Here is a 12,086-nt window from a genome sequence, read left to right on the forward strand (position 1 = left end):
GCTGGCTTGCATCCATAGATGCTTCTCAAGCAAATCCCGGGACGTCATTCTCCCCCTGTACTCGGCCTTAGTGAGGCCGCGGCTGGAGTACTGCGTCCAGTTTTGGGCCCCACAATTCAAAAAGGATGTGGAGAAGCTTGAGAGAGTCCAGAGAAGAGCCACGCGCATGATCAGAGGTCAGGGAAGCAGACCCTACAATGACAGGCTGAGAGCCCTGGGGCTCTTTAGCCTGGAAAAGCGCAGGCTCAGGGGTGATCTGATGGCCACCTATAAGTTTATCAGGGGTGACCACCAGCATCTGGGGGAACGTTTGTTCACCAGAGCACCCCAAGGGATGACGACTAGGTCGAATGGTCATAAACTACTACAAGACCGTTTCAGGCTGGACATAAGAAAGAATTTCTTTACTGTCCGAGCCCCCAAGGTCTGGAACAGCCTGCCACCGGTGGTGGTTCAAGCGCCCACATTGAACACCTTCAAGAGCAAACTGGATGCTTATCTTGCTGGGATCCTATGACCCCAGCTGACTTCCTGCCCTTTGGGCGGGGGGCTGGACTCAATGATCTTCCAAGGTCCCTTCCAGTCCTAATGTCTATGAAATCTATGAAAGTGTTACGGGGGATAGTGAACAATATCCATTAGCCACACGGCATTCAGTTCACAAAGAGAAGAAGCCTAATTTGGGGGAAGGGATAGAGAACCACATAGAAGAGGAAAACAAGCAGGTCAGAATACAAAGTATCTTATGTGCATGTATACAAATACAAGGAGCACAGGATCAAGTAGAATGATCTAGAATTTGTAGTCTATAAAGAAAACTATGACTTAATTAGTATTACAGTGACTTGGTGGGACAAAGCATATTGCTAAATATCAACACTGAGGGGAATATTCTGTTTTGCTAGGATAGGTTTGGGAAAGAAGGAGGTGGTACTGTACCATACATCCAAAACATTTGTGCTTGTTCTCAGGTCCAGGAGGAGGGAAACAACAACTCTGAGGCTAAAAATAGATGTCACTGAATGAAGGGGATCAGCTGTGCTACACTGTGCTGTTTCACTTGGTGAAACACATTGCCTGTTGTCCCATTATTGATGGTGCAGTACAAGGGGCATTGTGATCTCCCTGCTTTCCCCACTGCCCCAGACCCATGGCACTGATCTGGAGCAGCAGGGAAAGTGGGATTTTTTCTCCCACACAGCCACCCCCATAGGGCTGGCTGCGCAGGGAGAGAACCACAAGGTAATAGACATCCTCCACAATAAAGCAGCAGTCTGTTACTACCTCTTGTGCCACTGATTTGCCTGTCATGCGGCACAACAAAGGGTAAGGACATATATTGGCTCAGCATTTGTATCACCTTAAACATTTGTCTGAGATGTCAGACAATGTCTGTTTTCACCCTTGGTATGTCTGAATGACAATACAGGGGGAAAAGAACAGTTCTTTAATGTCATAGTTGGGGTGTACTGTGGAGTGCCATGTCAGGAAGCAGAGGTGGATGAGGCACTCCTTCAAGGAGATAACTAGATATAAGATTTATAAATAAATACATATTCTGTTCCTTGGTGTCCAGGCTCTCAGAAATTTTGACTAATCACTAGTTACATCAGTACAGCTCCAAATGTGTACGTTTATAATGTATATAGATGCATATTTGGGAGATTGGCCAAATTCAATCAATACTGGATTTTTTATTCTTGCTGAACTACTCATTGGTTTCCCTAAACTTTGGTTAAGATGCATCTGGCTATTACCTCCTTCAGTCCTTCACCCCAGGACCATGCAATTTTTTTAAGGTGGTAAAGTTCCTTTAAAGGACTCAGCCATACCTCTTCACCAGTAAGAAGATGCTTAGGATCTCCATACTGATGGTGGTAATGGGGCCTGCGGTGGGCCAGTAGGGGGCGCTCCTGTGCTAAGCCACCTGCCTCACTGCTCCCAACCAAAAAAACAAGCCTCAAGTGCCTCCCCTGGGGTGCCTACATCTGGCCAACCCCCTTCCTGGAGCACACCTGCAAGCCTGGTATAACTACTGCCACCACCCAGGGTCTGGTCTTTGTCTGGGCTCTGTACCCCCCTGGGGTACACAGCCCTTGTAGACCTTGAGGGTGCTTAACCCACCGTGAGATCTTGGGGTGTTTTCTTTAGCCTGAAGCATAGAAAGTAGCTTCCCTTAGCCAAGCAAAGGGAACAAAAAGGCTTGCCCAATCCCTCTCAAACATCTACTGCCAGGCTTGCTATGATAGATAGCTTCATTGATTGGAGAAGGAAGGCATAGGGAAGGACTACAAACCAAAAGGAATTTTGAAAGAAACAGTATAAGGGGCTTGTTGGCCCTTTCAGTACGCTTCTAGAACACTTGGGGCTAAGGTGCTGGCTACCGTTCAGATAAGTTACTCACAGCAACGTCCAGAGGATTCTTGAGGTACCCAGCTTGATTCAGTAACCAGAAGATGTCTGCCTGTCCCAAGATAGACGGACCCTATTTATAACCTTTCTGACCTCACCACCTGGACCCAGTCAACATCAGGTATTTTCTGAGCGTCACTGATGCTGGCCAGCGAGTCAGCCCTCACCTTGAGGAGGAACCACTGCCTTAGGACTGCCCTGCCAGGTCGAAGGCAGGAAGTTTAACAATAGCCTGGCCACTGGGAGAGGGAATCTCCCCCTCCCCAGGGGAGCCCTTAGGCAACCAGGTGGTTGCTTAGCAACCGGGTTGAGAGACATGGGCAGAGAGAGACAGAACGGGAAAACAGACAATCCAAAAAGAGGGGGCTGGGATGGAGTTCTTTCACACTTCCCCACCTTCCTTTGAAAGTCCAGGCCCATTGCTTTACAGAACTGTGGGCATGGGCGTGCTTCATCTGGAAGGGTTATATTCCATACCCAAAGAGAAAGGACACAACACATAAGACTGGCCCTATCAACAACATACATAGAGCATAAGGGTAAGTTGGGGTGTCCCAGTGCCAGAGTGCGTTGGAGTGGTTTGGCATATTGCAGTCTGTTACCCAGAGTCTTTTCTGGACAGTGAATCTGCTACCACATTCTGGCTTCCTTTGATGTATTTGGCGGTTAACATTGGCAATGTATAGGGGGTGCATGCAGGTGCATGTGCATCCCCTGAGCTTGGCAGTGCACCCCCTGCAAACAGGTGCCGCCAACACTTCCGGCAATGCCTGTGGGTGGTTGCCACTTGCTGCCTTCCCCCCCCCCCCTGCCAACACCGCCGACAGTGTCTGCAGGTGGTCGCTGACTGCCACAGACGCTGCGGGCAGTTGCCGCCCACCCCCCCCCCCCCCCCAACAGCGCTGCCGCTGCCTGCGAGAGCTCACTTTGCCCCCCCAGCCTCCAGGGGCATGCAGCATTCATGGTGGTTAAGTAGAACTGAAGCTGCCAGGCCTATCTTTGAAGCTTGGCGTTGGTGCTCTGCATTGTCTGCAGCCGTTGAAGTGGGGCATGATCTGATAGGACAGTGAAGTGCTGTCCCCACAGATGGGGCCTTAGCTTGTTCAGCGCCCAGACGATTGCCAAACACTCCTTTTGAATAGATGACAGGTTCCACCCATGGGGAATCAACTTCCGGCACAAGTAAGACACCGGATGTAATGTCCCTTCATGCTCCTGCAGGAGTACAGCTCCAAGTCCCATGTCCGAGGCATCAGTAGCCGACGCAGAAGGGGTTTTCATAGTCTGGTGCCCTTAAAATTGGCTGTTTGATCAGGGTAGCCTTCAAGGTGTTAAATGCCAGTTGACATCCTGGCATCCAGACTACTTGATCACAGTTGTCCTTTTTTGTTAGCTCACGCAGGGAAGCTGCCATTGCTGTAAAGTCAGGGACAAACCTCCTGTAGTATCCAGCCAGACCAAGGAAGGCTCTAACCTGCTTCTTAATTTGTGGGAGTGGCCAGTCTCTAATGGCTTCGATCTTGTCCCATATGGGAGCGATCATGCCTCCACCCACAGTGTCCCAAATACACCACTTCAGATAATGTCGGCTGGCACGTCTTTGCTTTCGTTGCAAGTCCAGCCTGCTTGATCTTATCTAACACGGTGGTTAGATGAATCAGGTGTGGTTCAAAGTCTTGACTGAAGATGGTGATGTCGTCCATGTAGGCCACTGCAAACTGATCACATCTTTGTAGCAAATTATTAATTAGCTTCTGAAAGAAGCGGGAGAATTGCGTATAACGAAAGGTAGAACAGGATACTCAAACAGTCCCAAAGGAGTGGTAAAAACAGGCTTGGCTATGATGTCTGGATCCAGTACCATCTGCCAGAACCCCTTAGATAGATCGAGAGTAGAGATGAGCTTAGCTCGGCCCAGAGTATCAAGTGGAGAGTCCATCCAGGGCATAGGGTAAGCGTTGGGGGTGATAATAGCGTTCAGCTTCCTGTAGTCCACGCAGAACCTGATGGTCCCATCCTGCTTCCAGATGAGTACCACAGGACTAGCCAGGGGCTCGCCAAAGGCCGTATTAACCCCAGCTCTAGCCTATCAGTGAGCTCACGCTTTATCTCTTGCAGCACCTTCTCATTGATTGGGTAGAGCATTAGGGGCGATGGCTGCCCATGTCTATAGTGTGTACCGCCAGGTTCGTTTTACCTGGTTTGTTTGAGAACATTGTCTCAAAGTCTTTGTGAGCTGCACACAGCTCGTCCTTGTCCTGGGAGAGCAGACGGTCTGGCTTGGGAATCTCCTTTGTTCTTGCCTCTTCTTTCCAGTCAGCACACAGGACCGGCTCCTCTGGGTCCTCAGGTGATTCCTCAACAGAGGAAATCCAAAATACAACATCACTTCTGTCATAATAGGGTTTAAGCATGTTTACATGTACCACCTTAAGCCTTTTGCCTGTCGCACTCATGGCCACTAGATATGTTACATCATCCAGCTTGTCCAGGGTGACCTTCCCAAGCTGGTTGCGGCTTGTCTGTCTTTAGTGGCAAGAAAACCATAACCTTCTCCCTTGGTTCAAAGGTAGGCAAGCGATTCCCCTTATCATACCAGGCACTGCTTCTCTTGGGCCTGGGCCAGGGAGTCTCCAACCACCTTCATCATATCAGCTAGCTTTTAGTGAAAGCTTAGCACATACTCTACCACAGATATTTTAGAGGAGGAGATTTTCCCTTCCCGCTGCCATGAACATCAATTCAGCGTCTATTTAGCTTCAGACTGTGTGTGTAGAGCAGACTGAGATACCAGCTCACACGAGATCTAGGTCTTTTTCAGCTTTAGCACTTTGTCAGAAAGGAAGCTTTGCCCCTTCCAATATCAGATCAAGTACTCCACCCTATACCCAGTAGAGGAAAAGTTTCTGGAGGAAACACTTATACACACTTTTCATTGAGACTTCAACTTTTTTTAAAGACTCAATAAGGGGAATGGCAGCAATTTTAGGAACCAGGCAGGAGTAAAAGATTCACAAAACTGTGATCAGATCAGAAAAAGATGCACAACACTGTGTATAATCTACCAAATGGCAGCTCAGGGGGACTAGTGCTCCTGATAGGTGAAGCCAGGTAAAGTGTTAAGGTTTATCTCAAGAAATGCTATAGTAGCAGAAACATACTTGATGGCAAGAACTTGCAAGATGCTATATGTTCTGTTGACATAGTCACTTGATCATGTCCTAGGTCATTTCCATGTGTCAGTCCTAGTGGCTACAGTTTTTGAAAGATAGCTGAAGCACAATTGAGGACTTAGCCTTTCAGAGGTGATAGCTTGTTTTCAGAGAAAACTGGTGGTACCCCAAGAACACTAAAAGTATCTAGGGCTGCAGTCTGCTCCTTAAGAGTTCTTAACACTGGCTCCAAAGGAAACACATTATGAATGTGGACATTCTTTTATTCTTCTAAGGATTCATAGCAAGTATTGGTACAGATCTGTGCTAGCAACAGCTACAGGCTCTGCCCACCAGAGCTATTTTAATCTGAACAGTTATTCTGTTAGGTGAAGAGCAATCTGCTGCTACTTTGAGTTCATCTAGGATCTTCCCTTTCTTTATGAAGTTGTTCATCTGTTTCCTCTGTGCTGTAACATCAGAAAGGTAGGTTCTGGATGTTATGGAAGTAGGATACATTGTTCAGTTCCACCCTATGTCTTATCCATGCCTGCCTTTCCCATCTATAATTAGACACTCTTCTCATGTAATTGCTCACTTTAAGGAGTACAGTCTGTATTGGATTTTGGAGTTGTAGAGGAAATCCCTGCACAGAACTGGGAGAAGAGTTTCAATTCCTGATGCTTCCTTTTTCCCTAAAAGAGAAGTGATTTGAGACCTATCTTGGACCTCAGAAAGGTTAAACGTTCATAAAGAACATAGGGAGACCATCTTGAACTCTTCTGTCATTTGTTCTCTAGAGTTTTGAGACTGGAATACTCCCCTGTAGGCCTTGGATGTGTGAATTATCCAGATAAGGAAAAACCTATATGCTTGAGTATTAAGGATGAACTATCCCCATCATTATATATTTTATAAAGACCCTTGGGACTGATGACAGGCTGAAAGGAGTTGTATAATGATGAACACTTCAACTATAAATTCAAAGTATTTCCTATGACTCAAATGGATTATAGATGGAAAAATGGCTGAGGTGCTGCTCCAGGGCATGTCAAAGTCCAGGATCTGATAGTCCTCCTCCTGCTTCCCTTCTGCTTCCCTGGTTGGGAATTTTTATATGCTTTTCACTACACAGAATTTTGGAATGTGGTTTCACTAAGACCCAAGGCAGTAAGGAAACTGAAGTAAGATCATGTCATACTGATACTCATAGTACCAGCTTGATTGATGCAGTAATCTGTGAGAGTTTTCCCTCCAAGAACCTATAGTACTTCTGCAAGTCAGGGCTCACTATCGCATAATAACAGCTAGCTCCTACATCAGGACCTTTGCACTTGCGAAAAAAACCCTTTGGAAGATCTTGCTATAGCTAAGTCCAGAATATCTTGATCAATAGCAGAAAGTAGTCTGAGAGTTTAATTCTTGCAAAAAAAAATGTTTTTCTCTCTGGGTTGGAGTGAACCATCTTTTCTCCCTCTTAAATGAAAATTACAATTACTTCGCAATATTTGCATCACCCAAAAGATTAGAATTTCACTATTAGATTAGAGTCCATTTAGCTGCAGTGTCAGCCAAACACCATTCCATATGGGGCCTGTCAGTCCTACATTCCATCACGCTTCCCATTCTGTGTACACTTAAAAAATATTTTCTTTTGCCTCCAGAGTAATTCATTAAGTTTATGATATTTTTGCCAAGGAAATTAACTGCTTATTAGGAGTGCCTAGGTGTTTCTGCCACTAAATCAGTGAGGAAAAAAATGGAATGGGGAGGTGAAGGGGCTTGAGAATGTTGTGTCTTCAAAGTAAAGGAAGTTATGTTTTAAAATTATTTCTGAGTCTTGGGCTGTGATGTTTGAGGAATAGGAAAATCTACAGGAGATAGATTAAGAAACATATGTTGTACTTATGTCTTATTTTTTCTTGAGTTGTGTCATATTTTAGGTGTCTGAAGTCCCTCTATTATGTACAGATTGCAGCTGCTTGAGAGGAGAGGGGATCAGAAAACTGTGCTTTCTAGATCTTCCCACATGTCATAAGGTACTTACTCCTTGTTTGTATCCCACAGAAAGAATATTTCAAACAATATGAAGTGGGTCTGCAGAACTTATGTAATTCTTATCAGACTCGTGCTGATGCTCGGGCTAAAGCGTGCGAAGAAAGCCTACGCAATTCAGAGGAAAAACTCAAGGAGACAGAAGAGAAGCTCCAGAAGCTGAGAACTAACATTGTGGCATTGCTACAGAAGGTGCAGGAGGTGGGTGAGACAACAGGGACCATATGAGAATGACCACACCATTACCAGATGCCATTGGCTTGGGACTTGTTTAGTTAGACACTGACAGAAAATCTAGTCCAGGATTTGATTGCATTTTAGCTCTATCATCTGTCTGAAGCAACTCAGACTCAAAAGTATTTAAGTGCCTAATTGCTGCTGATATCTATCTTTTGAAGATCTAGTCTTCAGTATTCTGCCTTGTCTGATGGGAGCTGAATTCTCAGGCCTGAATTGTCACTTATTTATGCTTTGTATGTGAACGTACAGTGCTACTCCATGGCGTGAATGAGGAATTCTGATTTATGTTCCCTTTCCTAGGATTCAGTAACTATACTAAGGGGCATGGCAAGGAAGGATATTTTAGACTTTTCTTTGCTGTGACATCAGGGATTGAATGTAAAATACTGTATTTATTTATAAGACAGGGTTTTTTCCCCGATTTAACATTGGTGGGGGATAGCCCCTCACCTTGCAGTTTAGCATAAGACAGCGGGGGGCAAGGGTTAGGTCTAGAGCTGGAGCTGCAGCTGGTACCTGCCCCCTTCTGCCTTTGCATGCCTAGTCACTCTTCCTCATAGCCCCCAGTCTCCCCCCATGCTGCTCTCCACCTTTCTGCCCCCTTTGCCACGCTCCTTACCTTTGTTCTGTGCTGGTGGCAGGCTCCATCCTCGCTGCACCCTGGAACATGTAGCATGTGCTCCAGCCCAGCCTTGTAGCAGAAGTGCCAGCCCCACACTGCTAATACAGATCTGGACTGGAGTCATGCTCTGTGCCCTAGGCTGCAGCAGGGATGGAACCTGCCAGTGCAGAGCAAAGGTAAGGGGATGGGGACTGACTGGGGGGTAGGAGGAGGGGAAGAGCAGGGACCTGAGCCTGCAAGGGGCAGAAGCAATGTGGAGAGACAGGCAAAGGAGGAGGACAGGGGAAGGGGGATTGGGGCAACCTGAGACTGCTGGAGTGGGGATGGGGTAGGCACAGTGGTGGGGTAAGTGGGGAGGAGGGGATGGGTAGCAGGGGGCAAGTTGCTTGCCTCTCACTCTGACTGCCCCACTGCCTCCACACTGCCTGCTCCCTACCATCAGCCCCCCACTACCTGCCTGCCCCCTTACAGATCCATACTACATGTCCCCCTACTGCCTCTTCCACCGCCTGCACCATTACTGCCCCTCTCATCACCTCTGCCCCCACTGCCTGCAGCATGGAAAAGGTATACAGAACCTGCATAAAGCGAGGGAAACCTGTATGTGCAAATTCACTCTGATGCAATGACCCTTTTTATACCCAAAATTCATTATATGCAAGGTAAATTCACTCTTATGCGATCAGTGTGGTAGAAGCCTGCAGTCAGCTGCTTTGCGTGGTGCACTGTGGGAGTGATGTGCACCAAAATATAGGCTCCTGTGTGGATCTGTGCTCTTCGCTTGTTGTCTGTGACATGTGTTTCCATTATGGTAACATTCACCACCACCTTATGCTTGTGTGTACTGTCTGCTGTTGCTGAGTACCTAAATTGTCTTGTAAAAGTGGTAGAAGTGGGTCTAGAGGTTAGTACGGTTGAGGTCTTGAAACGTATCCCTATTTGTGACATTGTGAAGTGGGTCTCCTTTATGTGAATTCAAGTTATGCACTGTTTTCCAGGAACACGTGTACGGCAGAAAATCAGGGAAACCTACAATAAATACCACATTTTACAGTGTACAAGTCAACACTTTTAAAAGTCAACCCTCATACGTCCACTCAAAGTTAAGATTTTCGTAGAATCTGTGTATAAGTTGACCCTGCCTCACCAGGGGGAACGTCAGGAGGGTGGCGGCTGTGCTGCTGGTGGAAGAAGGTGGTAGGAACAGCATGTGAGGTGGTGGAAGGGTGGACGGGCTTGTGTGAGGATTGGATCAGGCACCTCCAAGCTCAGGCAGCACCCAGCCCGCTGGCAGCCTGCCCAACTGAGCCCTGGGGGGCACTGCTGCTGCAGAGGGAAGGACCTCCCCCTTGCAGCTCAGGGGCTGCCTGGCCTGCCAGCAGCTCACCTCCTCCCCCCCACCCCCCCAAGGGGGAGGGGTGGGCAGGCTCCACCAAAAGCAGAATCAGGCCCCTTGCCTTTAGCAGGCTCCTGCAGCCCACAGGATGCCTGGTGCTGCCCAGGAAGGGACTGCCTTGCCCCATGGGCAGCGCAGGGTGTTGGGCAGGAGCCGGGGGGAGGCTAGGGGTGTGGGTCAGGGCAAGGTGCTTCCCAGGCTTCTAGTGTCTCCCATGCTATCTCTGCTGCCTTCTCCAACTGCCAGTGCACCCTGCTACCTTCCTACTGCTCCCCCATGCTGCCCATGGGACAAAGCAGTCCCTTCCCAGGCAGCACCAGGTATCCTGTGGGCTACAAGAGCCTGCTGAAGACAGAAGTAGTGAGGGGCCTGATCCTTTTTTTTCAGTGGAGCCTGCCCCCTCCTCCCTCCGCAGCAACAGTGCCCCCCCACCCCAGCCATGTGCTGCCTGAGCTCCCAGGGTCCCAATCCAACTTCCCCAGAACTTGCCAGCACGCCACCTGCCTCCCCATGTGGCAGGGAGCCAGCGTGAGGCCTGGCTGAAGTATTGATATGAAATTTAAGGGTAAATTTTGGGGGTTCAAACCTTGACTTATACACTGTGAAATATGGTAAATAATTATTTTATGTATAGAATCTAATTATTGAGGGCATATTAAATTCAGGATCGTCTTGTATTTGGGTAAATATGGTATAATTTGTAGGCTCATCCTCTGAGAAGAGGAGTTGATTTATAACTCTATAGGAGGGGTGGGTAATTATCTTGGCTTGGAGGGTGGCTTAATAAGTTTGTGAGGTGCCAGGGGCTGCAAGGGTAGCCCTGCCCCTTGACAGATGCCTCACGCCCTGGTCGCCACCTTGGGACTAGAAGTCCTGCCCCTTAACTCCTAACCTTTGCCACCAGAAGTCTCACTCCTTGCCCAGGAAGTATTCCTTTTGGGAAGATGGGGTTGCTTGTTTATTGTGTGGGGGTTGTTGGGGGAGTATGAGGTTGGGTGGTGTGGGGGTGGGATGTGGGTATGGTGGGGGTAGGGTGTGTGGGTGGATGTGCAGTGTGTTTGGGTGTGTTTGAGGTGTGAGACGTGGGACAGTTTTGGGGGGGGTGTGCATGTTTGTGGGTGGGTGTGGGATGTGTGCATAGGTATGATCGTGTGTGTGGTTGGGGTGTGGGACTGTTGGGTGCATGTGTGGATATGGTGGGGTGTGTGGGTGCATGTGTGAGGTGTGGGTGGGTTGGGTGTGCGCATGTGGGGATTTTCCTCCCCCTGCCCAGCTTCCCCCTCCCTGTCCACTCCTTGTGATTTGAGCCCATCCCCTCCGCAAGGGGAAGAGGGTGCAGGGTGGGTGGGGTGAGGATCATCACTGCCTGCCTGCCTTGCAGTGTGCTGCAAAGGGGTTGGAAAGTAGTTGCCACTAGGCTGGTGGGCAGCAAGAGAAGCCCCTGGGAGAGAAGGAAGAGGAGGCAGGAACCTGGGCCTGGCACCACTGGCTCTCTTGTTCTCTGTCCTACACCTGCTCAGTGGGGCTGCAGCTGAGCCCATGCTGGCTTCTGCTGCTGCTGCTCTTGCCCAACCTGCCTGTTCCTTGCCTGCCCGGCGGAGCTTTGTGAGCAGCCGAGCTCCTTGACACCCCCCACTCCATCCATACGCTCCCCAGCCCAGCCATGCATGAGCAGAACCAAAGCGGGCTGCAGGCTGGGCCCACCTCCCCACTCCCCTCAATGCTGCAGCTTCCCCTCCCTAGGTGCCCAGAGTGCAGCAGGGACAGGAGGAGTCTCTGGAGGCCAGGTGAGCCCAGCAGTTCCCCAGGTGCCTGCAGCAGCAGCTGTGCCCCTGGGCTGGGACTTGGGACCCTCCAGTGGGGGAGGCTAGGAGCACAACACACGCTGCCCCAAGTAGGATTGGATGGGACTCAGCCCCATGCAGAGCGCAGCCACTAGCTGAGCCAGATGCAGTTAATTGGTGGGTGGTCTGCCTGTGGCTCAGATCCCAGTCAACTGGCAGGCAGAATCCAGCCTGAAGGCTGTATTTTGCTAACACCTGTTCTATAACTGTTCTGCACTGGTCCGGTCCTGTAGGGAGCAGACCAGGAAAGCCAAGGCTGCAACTAAACTCCAGCTAGCTTTGAGCATCAAGGACAATAAAAAGTCCTTTTTCAGATATGTGGGGAGCCGGAGGAAAAGCAGAGGCAACATTGGACCCCTGCTGAA

General features: G+C 49.0%; 1 protein-coding gene across 3 annotated transcripts in view; it reads left to right on the top strand.

Moving 5' to 3' along the window:
• The window catches only part of MORC2 (MORC family CW-type zinc finger 2), a 111,252-nt gene that overhangs the window by 95,865 nt on the left and 3,301 nt on the right, over positions 1-12,086 (top strand). For all 3 annotated transcript variants that reach the window (XM_006028088.3, XM_006028089.3, XM_025209444.1), the window contains one exon: positions 7,632-7,820. In XM_006028088.3, the coding sequence (XP_006028150.1) occupies positions 7,632-7,820 (189 nt within the window). The remainder of the gene's footprint in view (positions 1-7,631; positions 7,821-12,086) is intronic.

Source organism: Alligator sinensis, unplaced genomic scaffold, assembly GCF_000455745.1.
Source record: "Alligator sinensis unplaced genomic scaffold, ASM45574v1 scaffold642_1, whole genome shotgun sequence".
NCBI classification, from domain to species: Eukaryota; Metazoa; Chordata; order Crocodylia; family Alligatoridae; genus Alligator; species Alligator sinensis.